This window comes from Salvelinus fontinalis, chromosome 9 (assembly GCF_029448725.1).
Source record: "Salvelinus fontinalis isolate EN_2023a chromosome 9, ASM2944872v1, whole genome shotgun sequence".
NCBI lineage: Eukaryota > Metazoa > Chordata > Actinopteri > Salmoniformes > Salmonidae > Salvelinus > Salvelinus fontinalis.
This window is the reverse complement of record NC_074673.1, coordinates 25,430,286-25,454,065: the sequence shown is the minus strand read 5'-3', so window position 1 is coordinate 25,454,065 and position 23,780 is coordinate 25,430,286. Positions and strand designations below refer to the sequence as shown.

The 23,780-nt window shown below is 42.2% G+C and overlaps 2 protein-coding genes across 3 annotated transcripts in view; one reads left to right on the top strand and one right to left on the bottom strand.

Moving 5' to 3' along the window:
• The first annotated feature begins 3,229 nt into the window (after positions 1-3,229).
• On the top strand, positions 3,230-7,532 carry LOC129862329 (class E basic helix-loop-helix protein 41-like). Its single transcript, XM_055933850.1, has 5 exons — positions 3,230-3,889; positions 3,997-4,060; positions 4,221-4,328; positions 4,432-4,543; positions 4,759-7,532. Exons 1-5 carry the CDS (start codon positions 3,828-3,830, stop codon positions 5,706-5,708), a joined length of 1,296 nt encoding a protein of 431 aa, XP_055789825.1. The 5' UTR covers positions 3,230-3,827; the 3' UTR covers positions 5,709-7,532.
• Positions 7,533-11,504: 3,972 nt separating this feature from the next.
• The window catches only part of LOC129862328 (ras association domain-containing protein 8-like), a 35,111-nt gene continuing 22,835 nt past the window's right edge, over positions 11,505-23,780 (bottom strand). For both annotated transcript variants that reach the window (XM_055933848.1, XM_055933849.1), the window contains 4 exons: positions 20,398-21,221; positions 19,684-19,881; positions 19,273-19,423; positions 11,505-16,621 (listed from right to left, as the gene is read on the bottom strand). In XM_055933848.1, the coding sequence (XP_055789823.1) occupies positions 16,506-16,621; positions 19,273-19,423; positions 19,684-19,881; positions 20,398-21,221 (1,289 nt within the window). In that variant the 3' untranslated portion in view covers positions 11,505-16,505. The remainder of the gene's footprint in view (positions 16,622-19,272; positions 19,424-19,683; positions 19,882-20,397; positions 21,222-23,780) is intronic.

Genomic DNA, 23,780 nt, shown 5'->3' with positions numbered 1-23,780 from the left:
ACAAAACATAAAAATCTCTTGCATAATTTCTTTAATAGATTAAACTTAATTTACCAACATTTCTGAAAATGAATATATAGCATTTTGGAATTAAATTCTTCATGTGAGGATGTAGTCATCATTGATCTTTGTTGTCAGGCATCTGGCTGGCCACCGAAATACCCTCAAATAAATAAATAAAACATTCTGTACTGTCGCATCATAAAACATGTGTTCACAAATCCAAAATGGTAGAGTAAAGAGACAAATTTAAAAGTTTTAGCTTCACTGTCAAAATAAATACATTCAGAAGTGTAGGCCTACATTATATGTGTTAACTTATGCATGTATTTCTATTGTCACCAGTGGCATATGACGCTCCCCCACAGCCCACACAACGCGGGAGCCCTCCGAGCTTTAGGGGTGCCCCAACTCTCCAAAAAATAAGCTCTCTTTAAAACTGCAAAATCTCAACCTGTGTAGAATAGCAGGAAATTAGCTTCAAAACTGCAATATTTTCTCTCAGCCTCCATGACAAAATGTGCTGAATAGCATGATATTAAATATAAAACTGCACTTTTTTTTCTCTGCCCCAGGGCAAAATGTGTAGAATTGTAGGAAATTAGCTTTAAAACAGCAAGATTTTCTGTTAGCAAGAATTGCAAGAAGTTCTGTTTTCCTAAACAACAAAAAACGTTATCCAAAAGAAGAAGAAAAAGTAGCTTCAGTGCTGAGGGAGTGCATCCTACGCCACTGGTTTCAATAGCCATGCACACATAAGTTAACACATATATATTGAACAGAAATATATTTACATTTACATTTAAGTCATTTAGCAGACGCTCTTATCCAGAGCGACTTACAAATTGGTGCATTCACCTTATGACCTACGACAGGGAATTTTTACTAGGATTAAATGTCAGGAATTGTGAAAAGCAACATACAAAAAAAAGTTACAGATCATTTATTTCAATAAATTCATTAGTCCCTAATCTATGTATTTCACATGACTGGGAATACAGATATGCATATGTTGGTCACAGATACACTATATATACAAAAGTATGTGGACAACCCTTCAAATTGGTGGATTTGACTATTTCAGCCACACCCGTTGCTGACTGGTGTATAAAATCGATCACAGCCATGTAATCTCCATAGACGAACATTGGCAGCAGAATGGCCTTAGTGAAGAGCTCAGTGATGTTCAATGTGGCACCGTCATAGGATGTCACCTTTCCATCAAGTCAGTTCGTCAAATGTCTGTCCTGCTAGAGCTGCCCCAGTCAAATATAAATGCTTTTATTGGGAAATGGAAACGTCTAGAAGCAACAACAGCTCAGCCACGAAGTGGTAGGCCACACAAGCTCACAGAACGGGACCGTCGAGTGCTAAAGCGTGTAGTGTGTAAAAATGATCTGTCCTCGGGTTGTAACACTGACTATCGAGTTCCAAACTGCCTCGAAGCAAAGGTCAGCACAATAACTATTCTTCGGGAGCTTCATGAAATGGGTTCCCATGGCCAAGCAGCCGCACACAAGCCTAAGATCACCAGGAGCAATGCCTAGTGTCGGCTGGACTGGTGTAAAGCTGTCCTCCATTGGACTCTGGAGCAGTGAAAATATTATCTGGAGTGATGAATCATGTTTCACCATCTGGCAGTCCGACGAACGAATCTGGGTTTGGCGGATGCCAGGAGAATGCTACCTGCCCCAATGCATAATTGCCATCTGTAAAGTTTGGTGGAGGAGGAATAATGGTCTGGAGATGTTTTTCATGGTTCGGACTAGGTCCCTTAGTTCCAGTGAAGGGAAATCTTAACGCTATAGCATGCAATGACATTTTCGACAATTCTGTGCTTCCAACTTTCTGGCAACAGTTTGGGGAAGGCCCTTTCCTGTTTCAGCATGACAATGCCCCCGTGCACAAATCAAAGTCCATACAGAAATGTTTTGTTGAGATTGGTGTGGAAGAACTAGACTGGCCTGCAAAGAGCCCTGACCTCAACCCCATCGAACACCTTTGGGATGAATTGAAGCGCAGACTGCGAGCCAGGCCTAATCGCCTAACATCAGTGTTTGACCTCACTAATTGTCTTACGGCTGAATGGAAGCCAGTACCTGCAACAATGTTCCAATATCTAGAGGAAAGCCTTCCCAGAAGAGTGGAGGCTGTTATAGCAGCAAGGGGGGACCAACTCCATAATAATGGCCATGATTTTGAAATGAGATGTACGACGAGCAGGTGTCCACATACTTTAAGTCATGTAGTGTACCTTAAAATAAAAGTAGGGGTGTGGATCAGAAAACCAGTTAGTATCTGGTGTGCAACATTTGCCTCATGCAGCACGACACATGTCCTTCACAGAGAGCTGATCAGGCCTGTGGAATGTTGTTCCACTCTTCTTCAATGGCTGTGCAAAGTTGCTGGATATTGCCAGGAACTGGAACACGCTGTCGTACACGTCGATCCTGACCATCCCAAACATGCTCAATGGGTGACATGCATGGTGTGTGCAGGCCATGGAAGAATTGTGTTCAGAACCTTGCAACATTATCATGCTGAAACATGAGGTGCTGACGGCGGATGAATGGCACGACAATGGGTCTCAGGATCTCCTCACTGTATCCTGTGCATTCAAATTGCCATCGATAAAATGTAATTGTCTTCGTTGTCCGTAGCTTATGCCTACCCATAACATAACCCCACAACCACTATGGGGCACTCTGTTCACAACGTTCACATCAGCAACCGCTTGCCCACACAACGCCATATATGTGGTCTGCGGTTATGAAGCCGGTTAGACATACTGCCAAATTCTCTAAAACAACGTTGGAGGCGGCTTATGGTAGAGAAATTAACATTACACTTTCTGGCAACAGCTCTGGGGGACATTCCTGCAGTCAGCATGCCAATTGCACACTTCCTCAAACTTGAGACATCTGTGGCACTGTGTTGTGTGACAAAACTACACATTTTAGGATGGCATTTTATTGTATTATGGGATATTTTATTTCAGCTCATGAAACATGGGACCAACACTTTACATGTTGCATTTATATTTTTGTTCATAGTAATTGTTTCTCTTCTCAAATGGGCCATGTTCATGATTCTATTTATATTGTTTTCAACTTGACAGGGGGCTGGCATAAGGAACTGCAGCGCACGTGTTTGAGCACACAGCCAGAGCCATTGTTCCTGAAAACGCACCTCAGGGCAGCTGGAGGTTGAGTGACTACTGGTGCGAGAACGAGAAGGGATGAGTACCTAGCCCGCAGGATGTTTGTGTTTGTGTGTGTGTGCGCGCTCCTTGCGCACCCTCTCCTTACACACCCGCTCCTTCCACGCACGCACGCATACATACGCAAAACGCCTACTGTACGGTGTGCCTATGTGCATGCCGCATTTGCTTCACATTCACCTTTATGTGGTCAATGGGAATGAGCATATTCACCGGCGCATAATATAATCAACTCGTATTTCAGTTTCTTCACTATATACATGTTAAATCCAATAGAATAACATGAATTAGATACGGTCCAACTTTGCATTGCCATAGAAACGGGCTGTCGCGTAGACCAGGAATAGCAAAGGTCTTAATTACCGGACTTCGTGCTGGTGCAGTTTACACGTGAGTTGGAGCTGTTCCAACCGGAGTCGCGCGTGCGCTGTGCGCTCTCGTACAAACGACTCGCAAAGTGGCAGTTCAGGAAACTAGACACCATTCTAAAGTGCAGCACTATTCAGAACACTCGCCGTGCAACATCTTCCCAAAAGCTTCTCTGCCTGCTGGTTTTGGAATAATACACATTGTAAAGACAAAGAGGAATACCAACAAGAGACAAGTTATGGATGAAAAAATACCGCGTCTGCAGGACAGGCAATTTATGGATCATGCTGATTTCTTAGGGTAATCTAATTATTTCATTTTTAGAACAGTATGTCCATTAACTATTAGATGTACACCATTTGTACGTTTATAACTATGTAACTAACCTGCCCTTTTAATTTTGTCAGGGTGGAATACTCCTCACTCTACATGTGTAAATCGAAAAGAGGGCTGAAGCGCGAAGATGGCAAGGTATGCGCGCGTTTTATCTTGTTTGTAGATCAATAAATGTCTGATAGGTAAAACGTCCTTGTAGGATAAGTGTCTTGACTGTGTTGTACTTGTTGTAGATTTGATCTAATGCTATCATTTGTTTCTGTGGTCGTAATCAAATGTATCTTTTCATTCCCAGGACGCGTACAAGTTACCACACCGATTGATAGAGAAGAAGAGGAGAGACAGAATCAATGAGTGTATCGGACAGTTAAAGGATTTGTTACCCGAACATCTCAAACTGACGGTAAGCTTTTGCGATTAAGAAGTGATTTGCATCTGAAATGTATTGTTTTTTATTGTTTTGATGAATGATTGTTGAGTTATCTGATCTCGTGTTTTCCACTCAGACGCTCGGGCATTTGGAGAAAGCAGTTGTTCTTGAGTTAACTTTGAAGCATTTAAACGCTTTGACTGCAGTCACTGAGCAGCAGCACCAGAAGATTATGGCTTTTCAGAATGGTAAGTTGTTGTTGCATAACCTCCAATGACTATTCAAAGTTTCATGATAGGCTAGAGTTTATGAATTCTCTATTTTGTCTTCTTTAGTTTTGGATAGGCTATGCGTAAAAGTTATTGTAGCCATCAAATTTAATATGGTTGTATTCTCACAATTAGGTACAATTTAATTCAGTCAATGAAGTTGTCATTTATAACTTTAAATGCATGTTTTCCAGGGGATCTATTGATGAAAATGCCCATTCGCGCTGATTTGGATGCGTTCCACTCGGGGTTCCAAGCGTGTGCCAAAGAGGTCCTGCAGTACCTAAACAAGTTGGAGAACTGGAATACATGCGAGCAGCGGTGCGCGCAGCTCATCAGCCACTTGCACAAAGTCTCGGCGCAGTTTCAGCCTGAGCCACTGCTCCATCCCCAGCTACCTGTCAGAGACGCGCTCGACCGCGATGGCCAAAAACCAGACAGCCAAGCCGGACATGACCGCGTATCAGTCATACAGAGGAGCCATGGAGAGCTTAACGAGAATGACACAGACACAGACAGTGGATACGGGGGTGAGGCGGAAAAGAATGATGGGAAGAAAGGATGTGACCGGAGCAAACTGCAGGGGCCCAAGGCAGTAAAGATAAAGCAGGAGTTCGAGGATGACCGCTCTGCCAAAAAAACAAAGATGAACTGGGCTGGAAACTGCACTACAAGCGCAGACGCGACCACCAGACCTGATCTGGTCTTTATGAATTCGTTGATGGGAATAACTGGCGTGGGACAGCAGACTCCCTTTTGCATGCCCTTTTACTTCATAAACCCCTCGGCGGCAGCGTCCTACATGCCTCTATTTGACAAAAGTAACCTGGAGAAGTTTGTGTTCCCAGCTGCAGCAGCGACGACGATCTCATCTCAGTTTCACTGGTTATACCCCGGCCTCAACTCACATGCGTCGGCAGCTGCGGCCGCAACAGCCGGTGTTTTTTCCCGCATGTCGACAGAGAAGATCTCTGGATTCGGTTCCGACTCCAAGGACTCTCCCTCCGACGACAGTGACATGTCAAACGTGGTGGAGCCGGGCTCACCTGATGAGAGGGAGGACAATCTTGAGAATGATGACGATGATGATTATGATAAGGAATTAGGGGATGACTCCCCAGACAATGAAAATGACAGTACATAATTAAGGTGACATTTTGAGATTTTGTTTTCTTTCTTGTAAAAACTGGCTAATTTAACCGTGTGTGTTAAATTGATGTGCATTCTGCATTTTAAGCCTATGTTGTTTACGATTCTCCGACAGCTGTCTGGTTTTACCTTATTTTCGTATTTTCGATAGATTTTTATTGATATAGGAGTTTCGAGACAAGTTTCACAGTTAAATTTCTCCTGTATCTTGGCCAAGCAGTGGGAAGTTGTGACAGTGTGTGCCTTTTGCACTTAATGCGAGAATAATCTGAATGTTAATCGACAGTGATTGACACTAACAACATGTACACGTCTGTTATTACGAAAATCATAGGTTATATTGAGCTGGAGTTTTTCCATTAACACAACCTTTAAAACTGCGAATATCAGTGCCAAAACATCAAGACAAACAATCTGCTTATAAGCAATATTGCCCTCTGATCCCCAATCAGCTAGTGACTTTGGATGTAGGATGTTGTAACTGACCTACGCCGAGGTCAACATTGCAGGTCAACATTTCTGACTCTGACTGTACAGTATGACTAATTGTGATAGGTGTGATTTGATCCATGTCCTTGTTTATGCACTAAATGGGCCTCTGTATAAAGTGCTTGAGAAAGTTACTTAGGTACCTCAAACCGAGATGTCCACCCTGGATCATAGATAAGCCCTAACTGGACAAATGATTTACTTCATATTATGTAACTCCCTCTCCATGCCAACACATTTGGATTTGTTTATTTAGTCTTTTGGAATTTGCAGTAACCCCCTCAGATACATTTTGCTGACTGCTGATATTTCGCATAATATTGAAAGGAAGCACGTCATTGGAAGATGCTGTTTTATGACAATTGACAATTATATCCCTGATTGGTTGGCATCTCTGCACACATAATGGGACACCCCGTGACCAGTCAGCTAAACCTCCAGCAAAATGATACCAGGCATGAACTTTGATATTGAACGTAACTACCTTTGTTTTTCTTAGCTCTGGAAGTTTCAGAGATAAAGTGCACTTGTTTCTGCCTTTGAAAAATCTCCCCGTTCCTTCCCAACACTCACTTTCCAACTATTGTAGTCCATCACTGTATGTATTTTTTAAAATACATTTTTCTTGAAGAAAATCAATAAACTAGAGGGCAGAAACTTTACGCCAGACTGTATAGACTGTGTATGTGTTTGAAGAACAAGATACTAGGCTACTACAGATCACGAGGCTTTCTAGTGTTTTTGAATAAACATAAGCCACAAATCCTAATTAATTTTGTGTTATACGTCTTATTGTATTTATAAAGCTACATGAAACAACTTATACTCCGCCTCCGAATGAAGAAGAAGCTCTAGTATCACATTCTAGTACATACACAAACTTACATTCAGATTAGGTGTATGTAGTTGGAGGTAACTTTGGTCCGGTGACCAAAAGTTCTGATAAATGTCCTTTTAAAATGTACAATTCTTTTATTTCTTGAGAGATGTATTCCTGCAATTGTGATGTTTATCATGTTTGAGTTTGTTGTGTGAGTGATTAGATTTGATTTGCATATCCAATATTGTTTATTTTTTGCTTCTGTTCAGCAGCTCTTGCCTCAAATCCATTATGTTTTCAACTGTCATTAAAAGTGGCATGTGTGTGTAAATAGTTTTGTGAATATACTATGGAATATATGTCCGATGTCAATGTTATAGAAGAAAGGTACAACAACAACAACAAAAAGATTGAACTGAGAAATTGTTGCACATTTCGTTAATGCTTTACTCATATAATGTTGTAAATTATTGCTGACAAGTTGTAAAATAAATATCAGACCAAAAACTATTCGGATGCCTCATTGTTTAGTTTTTTTGCCAGAAAATTGACATAGCTATATCAAATGATTTAATTGATAGAAGGCATGCTATAGATCAGAGGTGTCAAACTCATTCCATGGAGTGTCTACTGTCTGCAGGTTTTTGAAAACCCACAGACACTCAGCCCTCCGTGGAATGAGTTTGACACCTGTGCTAAAGATGATCACAAACATTACAATGATTGTCTCTCTGTAGTTCAAACACGTTACAGTACAAAATAGTAACTTCAACTTCAAAGGAATGAACGATCCCTCTAAGGTACTGACAAGGTCTCCCTACCTCTACATACATAGCTTTATGGTAGCCATACCCCCATTTAGTTGACCATGTCCACTATTGGACTTATCGGCTCTGGGTGATAAAAATCACCTACCGTTAAGTTAACTAGGTCTCCAAAAACAAGTGGTGTGAATAGGAAGTGATACTGCACACCCTGATACTGTAAGTCCTCAGGCTGATATGTACTGCTACTGTGGAATGTAGGGGAGAGAGGGGTAAGTTCAGCCATTATTTACATTCAGCATCACTCTGTCAAGGAAAATATACAATTGAAGTCGGAAGTTTACATACACTTTAGCCAAATACATTTAAACTCAGTTTTTCACAATTCCTGACATTTAATCCTAGTAAATATTAGGATATTAGGATCACCACTTTATTTTAAAAATGTGAAATGTCAGAATAATAGTAGAGAGTATGATTTATTTCAGCTTTTAATTCTTTCATCACATTCCCAATGGATCAGACGTTTACATACACTCAATTAGTATTTGGTAGCATTGCCTTTAAATTGTATAACTTGGGTCAAACGTTTCGGGTAGCCTTCCACAAGCTTCCCACAATAAGTTGGGTGAATCTTGTCCCATTCCTCCTGACAAAGCTGTTGTAACTGAGTCAGGTTTGTAGGCCTCCTTGCTCGCACACACTTTTTCAGTTATGCCCACACATTTTCTATAAGATTGAGGTCAGGGCTTTGTGATGCCAACTCCAATACCTTGACTTTGTTGTCCTTAAAGCCATTTTGCCACAACTTTGGAAGTATGCTTGGGGTCATTGTCCATTTGGAAGACCCATTTGCGACCAAGCTTTAACTTCCTGACTGATGTCTTGAGATGTTGTTTCAATATATCCACACAATTTTCCTGCATTATGATGCCATCTATTTTGTGAAGTGCACCAGTCCCTCCTGCAGCAAAGCACCCCCACAACATGATGCTGCCACCCCCGTGCTTCACGGTTGGGATGGTGTTCTTCGGCTTGCAAGCCTCCCCCTTCTTCCTCCAAACATAACGATGGTCATTAGGGCCAAACAGTTCTATTTTTGTTTCATCAGACCAGAGGACATTTCTCCAAAAAGTACGATCTTTGTCCCCATGTGCAGTTGCAAACCGTAATCTGGCTTTTTTATGGTGGTTTTGGAGCAGTGGCTTCTTACTTGCTGAGCGGCCTTTCAGGTTATGTCGATATAGGACTCGTTTTACTGTGGAAATAGACGCTTTGGTACCTGTTTACTCCAGCATCTTCACAAGGTCCTTTGCTGCTGTTCTGGGATTGATTTGTACTTTTCACACCAAAGTACGTTAATCTTTTTCTGAGGTCTTGGCTGATTTCTTTTGATTTTCCCATGATGTCAAGCAAAGAGGCACTGAGCTTGAAGGTAGGCCTTGAAATACATCCACAGGTACACCTCCAATTGACTCAAATGATGTCAATTAGCCTATCAGAAGCTTCTAAAGCCATGACCTCATGTTCTGGAATTTTCCAAGCTGTTTAAAGGCACAGTCAACTTAGTGTATGTAAACTTCTGACCTACTGGAATTGTGATACAGTGAACTATAAGTGAAATAATCTGTCTGTAAACAATTGTTGGAAAAATGGCTTGAGTCATGCACAAAGTAGATGTCCTAACCGACTTGCCAAAACTATAGTTTGTTAACAAGAAATTTGTGGAGTGGTAGAAAAACAAGTTTTAATGACTCCAACCTAAGTGTATGTAAACTTCTGACTTCAACTGTAGTATTCCTTCTCACAAAAATATCTACATATATTTGAGGTAGTTGTGTATCCCTGGAAATAGACAGAATTCATATCAACATTAGTTTTGAAAACATAGCGTGTCCAAAAAAAGTGGTCTCTTGGCACAACTTACACCAGGTATAGGGTAGGTTGAGCTGCAGGACAGGGTAAATTAAGCCGCCTACACATTTCTGTACTGAATGAAATATTACCACTACCTTTGTTTATCATGTCTATCTGTATTTCCCAAACACAATTCAACACAATCACTTTTTTGTCTTTTAATACTTTTTAGCATATTTTAACAAGCATCATACAAGCATCATGAAACCTCTAACATAATAAATTCATTTGACTTGGTGAAAATATATTTTTTCGACCTAACTTGTTTACCACTTTTACCATGTGTTTTCTTCTTTGACAGAATTCATGAAACCATTTCCTAAATATTTGGACAAATCATTTTTTGTTGTTGCATGGTTTCCTAGAAACAAGGGTGGCTCAATTTAAACCCTTTGGCTCAACTTACCCCACTCTCCCCTACAGTCATCTAAGGCTTAGCTCATGTGATATGTGTCATGTGATAAGAGAATGATGAAGTATGCTTACAGTTGCACCCACTCTGAAGTTTTTTCACTACTTGTGTGCTGCTTCGGCAAGATCAACTCCAGTGTAAAGGACAAAAGGGCTATGTTCCTAATAACACCTTTTAGTAGGCCTAGTGACAAAGACCAGCCCTAGCCCCTTTGTTATTTCTGAACACAGGCATCAATGCAAATGTCACCAATTGCACTATTGCACATTTTGATATCGACCAAATACAAGTGGTTGATACCTATGTTTGATCTTTAACATTTCTGTTTCTGTTTGGATAGGTAGGTATGTTTAATATATATTTTTTAATTGCCTGACTTGTGAGACTCGTTGATAACAAAGTTTTCAGCTATTTGAATCAGAGAGTAATAAGCTGATTTCTAGTCTTACTTCTGTTTTAGTCACGTTCAGCTAAGCACAGAAACAGCCTTAGTTCCCAGTATCTGTAATGCTCTGCATAGTCATGCAAAAGTAGTCTTGTAGTTCAAATATTCTGAACAGCAACATTTACCCCCCTCACTGGTGAAGCGCAACAATTTCTGTTTGACTATCAATCAATCAAATGTATTTATATAGCCATTTCTTTTACATCAGCAGCCGAAAACCCCAAACAAGCAATGCAGATGTAGAAGACTAAAGCTTCTGCTTTACACCGTTGCCACCAGAATGCAGGATACTATTGGAAGTATCTAATAGACCAACAGATTAGACGGGTAAACAACTGTAGAATGTATATTAAGTCAATTTAATCTAATCAAGTCAACCTCACTGACTTTTATAATTACAACTCAGTGTAAACATTTTCATAAACCAGATATGAGTTTGAAATTATAAATCGGTCTGATTGAACATTCAAGTTGCCTGAAGTATTTTTATGGTTGCTAATAGTTTAAAAACAATCCACTAGGTTATTATAATGCAATTATTTCCAGTCACTCACCTAGAACCACTAGAGCCATCCAGTTCTTAGTCTGTGATTATTGGACGGATAGCGCCATCTAGTGGTGATACTGACAACACGGTTGCCCTCTCCATCACCAAGTACATTCTTCATAAACCAGATAACTCCCATTTCTTTCATAGGGCTTTTCACACTACTGAGCCAAACTGAGGCGAGTCCAACCAAACCAAACCAAGTTGTTCTGAGCTGGCCTGTTTACACATCCACCATAGTTGCTTGCACCGTGCTGGAAAGGACAATGTGAAAAGGAAATATCTAAGCCAGCATGGTAGTGTGATGAGGGCACATTTCGCCGGTGTACTCTTCCTATGGCCTGTCCCCCTTTCAATTATAATTTAATAGAATATAAGACTCATGTATGACTTCATATAAGATGACAAAAAATGTGTCATATCGTTTTATTATAATCATGCAATCCATGTCACATCAGCAGCCAATTGTATCCATACATCTCTCAACAATTTTCTGTGAATTAAGGCAGGAAAATAAAACATGTAGCTATGTACAGTTGATTTCTTAACATGGGAATGCACAAGATATCAATTGTAAACACTGACCAAAACAACCTATGGAAACATACAAGTATTATTTTTACAGCGATAGAGCCACCTACTTTACCTTATGTGGAAAATGAATGCTAAAACCATGGTAAGTATATAGGCTGTAATCAAACCTATCAGAAACAAATGTCGAACCACCTGTTTCTTCCATAAACATCTTACTCACACAATGAACACAGCTAGCCTGGTCCCAGATCTGTATGTGCTGTCTTGCCAACTCATGTGGTCACTGGCGGAACAATGACTATAGGAGTTAGCAAGACCGCACAAACACATCTGGGACCAGGCTAGAACAGAGCAGGGTCATTGTTGGAATAATTCCTGGTAAAGCTTTACATTATTTGTATATATGTAGAAATAAGCATGAGTATAAGGCACTTGTTAAGAACTTATTAAAAGATGAGTAGCAGTGAACTATTTGTTTATCAAAACCAATGAGAGGCATTCTGTATATTGAAGGCAATTATGATATTGTGTACAACAACAATTGGTTCATTTCTTCTTTAATGCAGAAACTAAAATGGAGTGTTGTTTTATCAGATTTTAGGGCTCGATTCAATCAGTAGCACTGAAGGTCCGCCTTATAGCGCGATTGAAAGGTTGAGATGACATATGCAGCGTTTAATGTAAATGCAGTCTCCACAAACACGGGAACATTGCCTTTCAATTTCAATTGCTCCATAGTGCAGGTCTTCAGTGCTACGAATTGAATCAAGCCCTTAGTCAGTGGTGTATTAGTGATGTATTGCATTAGCCTGGTTCCAGATCAGTTTGTGCTGTTTTGGCAACTCCTCTGGTCATTGTCATGCCAAGGAATTGGCAAGACAGGAAAAACTGGTCTGGGCCATTATCCACAAATCTTCTCAGATTAGGGGTCATGGACCAGATTAGGGGTCATGGACCATCTAGGACCAGGTCCTCTCTGGCCATATAATCGTATTCATTATGAAATAAAAGGTCAAACTAATCTTAGAGCAGCACTGCTACTCTAGCCTGGTCCCAGGGCCTGTATTCATAAACGTGTCTCAGAGTAGGAGTGTTGATCTAAGATCAGTTTGATCTTTTATATCAGTGATGCATATCTCTCTATTGAGGCAAACCACTCCCTCTTAGGATCTTACAAAAGTCGACTTACTGTCACTTAGCTTCAAATAAGTATTCAGATATGGCTATTTGGAAAACCAAACAGATGCAATAAGATCTCTAATCTTTGGTCCCATTTCTTTACAGATGAATATGCTTACACATTTTGGCATAGTAACATAGTCATATTGTCAGAGCAAGATAAAAGAGAAAACTAACACTGGCGGTTTATTCAATACTGTTGCATTAACAATATTGCGTAAAGTACATACACAGTTGCCAAAGTTCTGCTTCTTCCTCAGCAATGGAAATACATGTGAATAGTGACCAAGCTTTATACTATCTACAGTATTCTACCATTTCAATAAGTGAATAGATCAGTTGTCATTTCACATACAGTGCATTCGGAAATTATTCAGACCCCTTGACTTTTTCCACATTGTTACATTACAGCCTTATTCTTAAATTAAAAAAAATCATCAATCTACAAACAATACCTCATAATGACAAAGCAAAAACAAGTTTTTAGAAACTTTTGCTAATTTATATATATTAAAAAAAAATAATGAAATATTACATTTACAGACCCTTTACTCAATACTTTGTTGAAGCACCTTTGGCAGCAATTACAGGCTCGTGTCTTCTTGGATATGACACTACAAGCTTGGCACCCCTGTATTTGGGGAGTTTCTCCCATTCCTCTCTGCATATCCTTTCAAGCTCTTTCAGGTTGGATGGGGAGTGTCGCTGCACAGCTATTTTCAGGTCTCTCCAAAGATATTTGATCGGGTTCAAGTCTGGGCTCTGGCTGGGCCACTCAAGGACATTCAGAGACTTGTACCGAAGCCACTCCTGTGTTGTCTTGGCTGTGTGCTTAGGGTAGTTGTGAAGGTGAACCTTCACCCCAGTCTGAGGTTTTCATCAAGGATCTCTCTGTACTTTTCTCCGTTCATCTTTGCCTCGATCCTGACTTAGGAGTGAGTGGCTTACGTCTGGCCACTCTACCATTAAGGCCTGATTGATGGAGGGCTGCAGAGATAGTTGTCCTTCTCGAAGGCTCTCTCATCTCCACAGAGGATCTCTAGAGCTCTGTCAGAGTGACCATCGGGTTCTTGGTCACCTCCCTGACCAAGGCCCTTCTTCCCCGATTGCTCAGCTTGGCTGGGCGGCCAGCTCTAGGAAGTGTCTTGCTGGTTCCAAACTTCTTCCATTTCAGATTTTTTTTTGTCAAAGACTCCAGACACCCTAGTTAAAGACTGTTCTCTCTGCTACCGCACGGCAAGCGGCAAGTCTAGGTCAAAGAGGCTTCTAAACAGCTTCTACCCCCAAGCCATAAGACTCCTGAACATCTAATCAAATGGATACCCAGACTATTTGCATTGCCTCCCTCTTCTATGCTGCTGCTACTCTCTGTTATTATCTAAGCATAGTCACTTTAATAACTCTACATACATGTACATATTACCTCAATTACCTCGACTATCCGGTGTCCCCGCACATTGACTCTGTACCGGTACCTGCTGTATATAGCCTCGCTATTGTTATTTTACTGCTGCTCTTTAATTATTTGTTACTTTTATTTGTAACTTTTTTTTAGCTTACTTTTGGGGGGGGGGGTATTTTCTTAAAACTACATTGTTGGTTAAGGCTTTTAAGTAAGCGTTTCACTCTAAGGTCTACACCTGCTGTATTCGGCACATTTGACAAATACAATTTAATTTGATAAGATTAATGGAGGCCACTGTGTTCCTGGGGATGCTGCAGAAATGTTTTGGTACCCTTCCCCAGATCTGTGCCTAGACACAATCCGGTCTCGGAGCTCTACGGTCAATTCCTTCGACCTCATGGCTTGGTTTTTGCTCTGACATGCACTGTCAACTGTGGGACCTTATATAGATAGGTGTGTGCCTTTCCAAATCATGTCCAATCAATTGAATTTACCTCAGGTGGACTCCAATAAAGTTGTAGAAACATCTCAAGGATGATCAATGGAAACAGGATGCACCTGAGCTCAATTTTGAGTCTCATAGCAAAGGGTCTGAATACTTATGTAAATAAGGTATTTCTGTTTTTATACTTAATACATTTACAAACATTTCTCAAAACCTGTTTTTGCTTTGTCGTCATGGGGTGTTGTGTGTAGATTGCTGAGGAAAAGGTTTTATTTAATCCATTTAGAATAAGGCTGTAACGTAACAACATTTTGAAAAAGTAAAGGAGTCTGAATACTTTCCGAAGGCACTGTATATGAAATATGCATTGACAATAATTGACATATCGCATATGACATATAAATTTATTGACAATAATTGACATATTAACACTTATGGACACATAGGTTACCATCTATCCTTTCTTCAGTAACAAAACCTTGAACCACTGGCTGTATGTTGTACTGTGCCTAGTATATAATGAAAATCAGAACAGAGCAGAAACAGTCTGCATGTTGGTTGATGTGAGCTGAGGGTCAAAGTTTGATATGATAAATACACAGTATAAATGCTTCAGAAACAGAAATCCATGAAAAGCTACTTTGCCCCCTAGGGCCACCGTATGGACATCTCATCCATGACTCAATGCCGTCCAAATGTAGCTACATTACAGCTTAATTCATTTAAATGAAAGTAAAGTAATTGCACTTTAAAGGGATGAAAACGGTGATGATGATGATAATGATGATGATGATAATGACACATCACTTTTAGTCACAAGGTTTCCATAGATAGGCAACCATTTGGGCTATGACACATGGTTCTTATGTCTGTTGCCATATTGTCCATTTCAACTACACCGAGTGTATCAAACATTAGGAACACCTTACTAACATTAAGTTGCACCCCTTTTTCCCTCAGAACAGCCTAATTCCTCAGGGCATAGACTCTACAAGATGTGGCTGGCCCATGTTGACTCCAATGCTTCCCATAGTTGTGTCAGGTTGGCTGGATATCATTTGGGTTGTGGACGATTCTTGATACAGACTGGAAACTGTTCAGCGTGAAAAACCCAGCAACGTTGCAGTTCTTGACATGCCCAAAACGCTGTGCCTGTCCCCTACCATAGCCCGTTCCGTTCAAAGGCACTTACATCTTTTGTCTTGTCCATTCACCCTCTGAATGGGACACATATACAATCCATGTCTCAATTGCCTCAAGGCTTAAAAATCCTTCTTTAACCTGTCTCCTCCCCTTCATCAACACTAATTGAAGTGGATTTAACAAGTGACATCAATAAGGGGTCATAGCTTTCACCTGGATTCACCTGATCAGTCTATGTCATGGAAAGAGCAGGTGTTCCTAATGTTTTCTACACTCAGTGTATCTCTGTCTGTTCATCCAAGCTAAGTGCCCCATCCTGCAGTCAGGTAGGTTACCCATAGTCTTCCCTTCATCGTTGGAGCAATCATCATCATGTGTTGTCCCATGTGGGAGACTAGGAGTGCTTGTACACAATGGCCTCTAGCCATATCCTCTGTGTAAGTGTAGGTCCTTTTAACCATGACAAGAGAGTGTTACTGAAGTATCCTTTACCTGGACGTGCTATTACATCCTTGAACTAGTCTTATCCCAGATCTGTATATAACCAACTCCTGACTAGGAGTGAATAGGAGAGGAGTTGGCTAAAGACAACCGTTTTGGGACCAGACTACCAAGCAGGCTACCTTTAGGTTGGTAGTGAGGGGGCCAGCTGGCAGGGAACATAGACATCCCCCTCTGTGTCCTCTGTCCTCTTACACGTAGATCCCTTCTGGGTTCAAGCCAGATGTCAGCGGGCTTTGCAGGACCCGAAGGTGACCGGGCATCGAGGAGACTGGACGCTTCAGGGAACCGGACAGAGGAACCAAGTCTGAAAGAGAGAGAGATAGAGAAAAAAGAAATAAAGAGAGAGAGATAATTTGTTACTTTATTTTGCTTTAGATATTTGTTACCTTCAAATCTACTTCTCAGATTTAAGTGTGAGTTCCTCCATGCATTACTAGGTCTGACCACAGGGTGTCAGCATTGAACCATACAGGACACCAGCCATAGCAGTTGATTCAATGGCCAAACATGGAGGGCTCTAACTGATTCAACACACATGTCCTGCTAGGTTATTAGAAGGACATGAACATTAAACGCATGACTTTACATAATTGAAAACCATTAGCATGACTACTAATATAAATTCCCATGAGGTAATGGTAAGTAATGATAAGCACATGGATGTACAGTTATACAGTTATAAATGATTATTTGGAAAAGTGATCTGGAAAAACAATTGGGTGAGGGGGGATTTAAAGGTGTACTGCTGTCTGGGTTGATATAGAGGATATTTTAAAAAGGTCTGGTTTAGTGCATAAAACCACAGTCTTTTTACAGTCTCTAACATGGAACACTACAGCTGCACCATCGAGAGCATCCTGCCCGGTTGCATCACCGCATGGTATGGCAACTGCTCGGCATCCAACCGTAAGGCGCTACAGAGGGTAGTGCGTATTTTATTTTTTATTTAACCTTTATTTAACTAGGCAAGTCAGTTAAGAACAAATTGTTATTTACAATGACGGCCTACCGGGGGAACAGTGGGTTAACTGCCTTGTTCAGGGGCAGAACGACAGATTTTTACCTTGTCAGCTCTCGATCTAGCAACCTTTCGGTTACTGGCCCAACGCTCTAACCACTAGGCTACCTGCCATCCAGGACCTATATACTAGGCGGTGTCAGAGGTAGCCTAGTATATATAGCCAAAAAATTGTCAAAGACTCCAGTCACCCAAGTCATAGACTGTTCTCTCTGCTACCGCACGGCGAGCGGTACCGGAGAGCCAAGTCTAGGTCCAAGAGGCTTCTAAACAGCTTCTACCCCCAAGCCATGAGACTGCTGAACAATTAATCAAATGGCCACGCAGACTATTTACATTGACACCCCCCCGTTTGTTTTTACAGTGCTGCTACTCACTAATTATTATTAGTCACTTTACCCCTACCTACATGTACAAATGATCTCGACTAACCTGTACCCCCGCTTTGACACAGTACCAGTACCCCCTGTATATAGCCTCATTATTGTTATTTTATTGTGTCAGTTATTTTTATATATATTTTTTTACTTTAGTGTATTTAGTAAATATTTCTTAACTATTTTTTCTTAAAACTGCAGTGTTAGTTAAGGGCTTGTAAGTAAGCATTTCACGGTAAGGTCTACAACTGTTGTATTCAGCACATGACAAATAACATTTGATTCAACTACTGTGATTATTATTATTTGACCATGCTGGTCATTTATGAACATTTGAACATCTTGGCCATGTTCTGTTATAATCTCCACCCGGCACAGCCAGAAGAGGACTGGCCACCCCTCATAGCCTGGTTCCTCTCTAGGTTTCTTCCTAGGTTTTGGCCTTTCTAGGGAGTTTTTCCTAGCCACCGTGCTTCTACACCTGCATTGCTTGCTGTTTGGGGTTTTAGGCTGGGTTTCTGTACAGCACTTTGAGATATCAGCTGATGTAAGAAGGGCTATATAAATACATTTGATTTGATTCAATTTGATTAGGCACTAAAACACACCTTCAGAACCCGTTTCAAATTCAAGTCTTATACAAAGGTCTTTAAAGGTTTTCCAAGACCACCTGGTGACTCTTGAATAGTTTGTTCTCTCCCAAAGCCTTTTAACAAGCCTCAGTGTTCACAGTGTTCTTAGCTCTCTGTCTAACTCTGTTCTTTCTGCCAGGCCAGCCTAGCCTCTTGGCAGGCAAGATACAGTCCACTGAGTCCATCACAAAAACGGCTGAGCATGAGATGGAAGGAGAGAGTGATGGGGGGATATGATGATGGAGGGAGAGAGGGAGAGCTGAGGTGGCGGCTAGCAGCCGTATTTAGGCAGCCGTTGGCATGGAGACCATAAATTCCACTGGAGGGGGCGAAACAAATGCACGCTCGCGCTCTTGCTCTCTGTAGCCGAGTAATCCTCTCTCAGCAGGCAGAGGGATGTCACATAGAAAATGATAACTGCTGTAGAAAAGCCTTAGTGGGACTGACTGAGTGACCTGGCAGACAGAGCAGTGAAGAGCAGAATGAAAAGGTTACATTTTCATCAAAAATGATCATTAAATGAATCAGCATGATTTAATTTGCGTGGTGGCAGCATGATTTAATTTAAAGGTTTACAGTATTTTTTGCTCCACAGATATGTCACCCGACGAGGGAAATGGCATGTAAATACATCTTCTGCACAGTGGTAGTGATATAGCCAATGTCATGAAGTTGCCTGTCTTTCTAGTAATCTAGTAATCTTGTTCAGTGTGGACAGGCTTGCTATTGGTTGTGTTTAATTCATCAGCAATGAATCACATAATGTGATTATTATGCCTTTCAATGAATAAAGTGAATAAACTGAGACTCAGCAATATGACATGACCACGAGCAGTAGTGAGAACCAAAGATATTGCAGATTAGAGCAATGCAAGGGGCTGCAACCACACAGAGGATCGACGCATCTAGCTCATTTGAAGTAAATGACCTGTGCCCTGTCCGGTGTGGGTAGTCCCCTCCTCTTCCTCACTGGGCTCGGCTGGCAGCACGGTAACCTTGGTGCCAGTCTGCTGGATGAACTGCTGCAGGTTGACCTGTCTCAGCTCCTTGGTCAGCTGCTCCAGCTCATGCTGCATGTTCTGGAGTGGAGATACAGATTGTCCAAAGATATAAATCTATATATTTTTCCATCTGTACTTCTATAATCTGCAGCCATTCTGACTGGTAATCTGTTCCTGGTGCGTGGGTGGGCTACATGTTATGCCCCAACAATCTGCCCATGGTGTGTGTGTGCCCACCAGTATGTTCATTCAACACTCTATATGTGTCTCTATGTGCATTTGTTTATGTGTACGGTTATGCATCAGTGTGTGTGTGCATGTCAATGCATGTGTCTGACCTGCATTCTCTTGCTACTCTGGCTCAGGGACCTGTCCACGGCTCTGCAGCTGCTCTCCAGCTGGACGGCTTGTCTGTCCTGGGTCTTGAGCTCCGTGCGGGCCCTAAGCAGCTGCGCCCTGGCCTCCACCTCGCTCACCCTCTGAGTCTCCTGTCTTTCCCACCGCAGACGCTCCTCCTCGAGACCCGCTTCCACACCCTGACACAAAGACAGGTTTTAGTTTGAGACCAATAGGAGTAGGAGGTGGTTAGGAGAAGATAGGCTTCCCAGCACCCTTGCCACATCATCTGTTTTGAAGGTAGTCTGTTATAAATACAGATGGAAGTGCATAGAGAGACATTCCGAGAAAGGACAGGCATTGTCTCTCTTTAAAATGGTGATGCAAGGTGCCTGTACACCTTTAATGATAAGAGGTTATAACAATGTAATATTCAACAGAAATCGTAACATTTCGAATTAGAATTAGAATGACAAAAACTTTATTGTCCACGCAATGTGAAAATGTGTCTTTGGCTTCACCACATAAAAACAGACATTAAACACCATCAGGAGCACATCATCCTCGAGATCATTAAAGAAACTATACAAAGTACAAAAGTGCAACAGTGCAAGTGCAGTTTCGTACAATTTAGGTGACCAATAATAGTGTCCAGGTCACTTGTACATATCTAACTAATGCCCATGGGTCATAAATCCGAGGTGTGCTCCACCCACCTGTACCAGAGCCATCCTGTCCCCCAGGTCGACCTTAGCACCCTGCAGACGTCCCGTTAGCTCCTCAAGCCTGTCCTCCAGCTGCCTCTCGCTCTCCAGCTCAATCTGCAGCTCACTGGCCCAGAACTCCTCCTCCTCCATCTCCACCTCGTTCTTCCTCAGTCGTCTCTCCAGCCTCACTATCTCCTCCACCAGCCCTCCCGCTTCCTTTTCCTCCTCTCCCCCTCCTTCTCCCCCACCCCCACCCCAGGTCTGCAGCTCAGCCTCATAGGCCTCCAGCCTCTTCTCCAGCACACCCAGAGTCTCTCTCTGGAGCCCCACCAGTCTGACCAAGTCATCCATGCGGCAGGCCCACATGCCGGGGGACACTGCCCCCCCTGGGGCTACCGCTTCGGCTGCTACATGGTGGTGGTGGTTCTGGTTCCCACCGTTCCCCTGGAGTAGGAGACGTTGTTTGGCCTCGGCCTCCCTCTCCTCCCAAGCCCGGCCCCCACTCAGGATGTCCCGGAGGCCCCAGGGCCTGCCGGAGAAGGTGAGGGACTTGCGGCGCGGCTCACGGCGGCGGAGGGAGCGCTCCCTGGGATGGCGGAGCTTGGCAAGTGGGGGGAGGCTCTGCCGGTGGAGACCGCGTTCCGGGCCCCGAAGCGGGGGCCCCTCGGAAGGGGAGCGTTCAGTCAGGGAGGGGCCTGTGCGGTGCAGGATCAGCTGGACATCACCGGCATACTGACCCCAGGTGTTGATGGAGGCCACTGGGCTCTCGTGGGGGGCCAGGTGGCGCTCTGTGTCCCGCCATTGCTCCACCAGGGTATAGCGCCCAGTGCGGCCTTGAAAAAACAGATAAGACAAGCTCAGATGTCAGCTTTTTGTGTATGTTTTTGTGAATGTCTTCTCAGCCTACAATTGAAGTCGGAAGTTTGCATACACCTAAGCCAAATAAAATTTAAACTCAGTTTTTCACAATTCCTGGCATTTAATCCTAGTAAAAATTCCCTGTCTTAGGTCAGTTAGGATCACCACTTTATTTTAAAATGTGAAATGTCAGAATAATAGTAGAGAGAATGATTTATTTCAGATTTTAATTCTTTCATCACATTCCCAGTGGGTCAGAAGTTTAAATACACTCAATTAGTATTTGGTAGCATTGCCTTTAAATTGTTTAACTTGGGTCTGTCACGACTTCAACCGAGGCAGGCTCTCCTTCCCGTTCGGGTGGCGCTCGGCGGTCGTCGTCACCGGCCTACTAGCTGCCACTGACTCTTTTTCCTCCCCTTCCTTATGTGTTTATTTGTATCACCTGGGTTTAGGTAATTGGCAATTAGTGTGGCTTTATTAGTCAGCCAGCCCGTACGCTTCTTTGTGCGGGATTGTTCGTCTGTTGCTTTGGATTTCGGGAGTGGTTATTTGTATTGTGTACTGGGTTTGTCTCCCGTGTTTGTAGACAGGTGTTTATGACACCCAGTAAGTCCGTGTTGGACATTTTGGTTTGCCGGTTGGGCATTAAAGATCACCGTATTGAAGCTCTGCTGTTCTTGCGTCTGATTTCACACCCCCCGACACCCAGGTCGTTACAGGGTCAAATGTTTCGGGTAGCCTTCCACAAGCTTCCCACAATAAATTGGGGGAATTTTGTCCCATTCCTCCTGAAAGAGCTGGTGTAACTGAGTCAGGTTTGTAGGCCTTCTTGCTCACACACGCTTTTTCAATTCTGCCCACACATTTTCTATAGGATTGAGGTCAGGGCTTTGTGATGGCCACTTCAACACCTTAACTTTGTTGTCCTTAAAGCCATTTTGCCACAACTTTGGAAGTATGCTTGGGGTCATTGTCCACGTGGAAGACCCATTTGCGACCAAGCTTTAACTCCCTGACTGATTTCTTGAGATGTTGCTTCAATATATCCACATAATTTTCTTGCCTCATGATGCCATCTATTTTGTGAAGTGCACCAGTCCCTCCTGCAGCAAAGCACCCCTATAACATGATGCTGCCACCCCCGTGCTTCACGGTTGGGATGGTGTTCTTCAGCTTGCAAGCCTCCCCCTTTTTCCTCCAAACATAACGATGGTCATTATGGCCAAACAGTTCTATTTTTGTGTCATCAGACCAGACATTTCTCCAAAAAGTACGATCTTTGTCCCCATGTGCAGTTGCAAACCATAGTCTGGATTTTTTCATGGCGGTTTTGGAGCAGTTGCTTCTTCCTTGCTGAGCGGCCTTTCAGGTTATGTTGATATAGGACTCGTTTTACTGTGGATGAAGATACCTTTGTACCTGTTTCCTCCAGCATCTTCACAACATCCTTTGCTGTTGTTCTGGGATTGATCTGCACTTTTCGCACCAAAGTACATTCATATCTAGGAGACAGAACGCGTCTCCTTCCTGAGCAGTATGACGGCTGCGTGGTCCCATGGTGTTTATACTTGCGTACTATTGTTTGTACAGATGAATGTGGTACCTTCAGGCGTTAGGAAATTGCTCCCAAGGATGAACCAGACTTGTGGAGGTCTACACATTTTTCCTGAGGTCTTGTCTGATTTCTTTTGATTTTCCCATGGTGTCAAGCAAAGAGGCACTGGGTTTGAAGGTAGGCCTTGAAATACATCCACAGGTACACCTCCAATTGACTCAAATGATGTCAATTAGCCTATCAGAAGCTTCTAAAGCCATGACATAATTTTCTGGAATTTCCCAAGCTGTTTAAAGGCACAGTCAACTTAGTGTATGTAAACTTCTGACCCACTGGAATTGTGATACAGTGAATTATAACTGAAATAATCTGTCTGTAAACAATTGTTGGAAAAATTACTTGTCATGCACAAAGTAGATGTCTTAAAGAACTTGCCAAAACTATAGTTTGTTAACAAGACATTTGTGGAGTGGTTGAAAAACTAGTTTTAATGACTCCAACCTAAGTGTATGTAAACTTCCGACTTCAACTGTATGTACTTTGACAAACTAACTAACAAATCCATTGAGATGAATAATAGCTCTTGTGATAATCATCTTTAATCATTTAATCATATTTATTAATAGTATCAGTGCATCCATCGCCTTGGAATGTATATGAGTCTTGTATAATTAAACATCAATCTATGCAGAGATTAATAACCCTGTTTTAGGTCATATGACACTTCCAATTTTCACACACGTAACAAGGCCAAAGAGACCGAGGCAACCCCCTGATACACACAGTCTCTTGCCAAAAGCCCAATGCTGGTCCCAACTAGAGATAAACCTAACATTAATCTTATCATTAGACATTAGTACTGTGCATAGGACCCTACTTTAAACCCAGAATATACAGAGGTTTAGGACAGTGGATCTCAGTATTAAATTGATGATCACTCTCGAGTGGCGAGTGGCGCAGCAGTCTAAGGCACTGC

What these genes read in the sequence shown, in the direction of transcription:
- LOC129862329 (XM_055933850.1), top strand. Translation starts at nt 3,828, where the DNA reads ATGGATGAAAAAATACCGCGTCTGCAGGACAGGCAATTTATGGATCAT. An exon ending in GATCATGCTGATTTCTTAGG is followed by an intron (nt 3,890 to 3,996) that starts GTAATCTAATTA and finishes TAATTTTGTCAG; the next exon opens with GGTGGAATACTCCTCACTCT. An exon ending in TGAAGCGCGAAGATGGCAAG is followed by an intron (nt 4,061 to 4,220) that starts GTATGCGCGCGT and finishes TTTCATTCCCAG; the next exon opens with GACGCGTACAAGTTACCACA.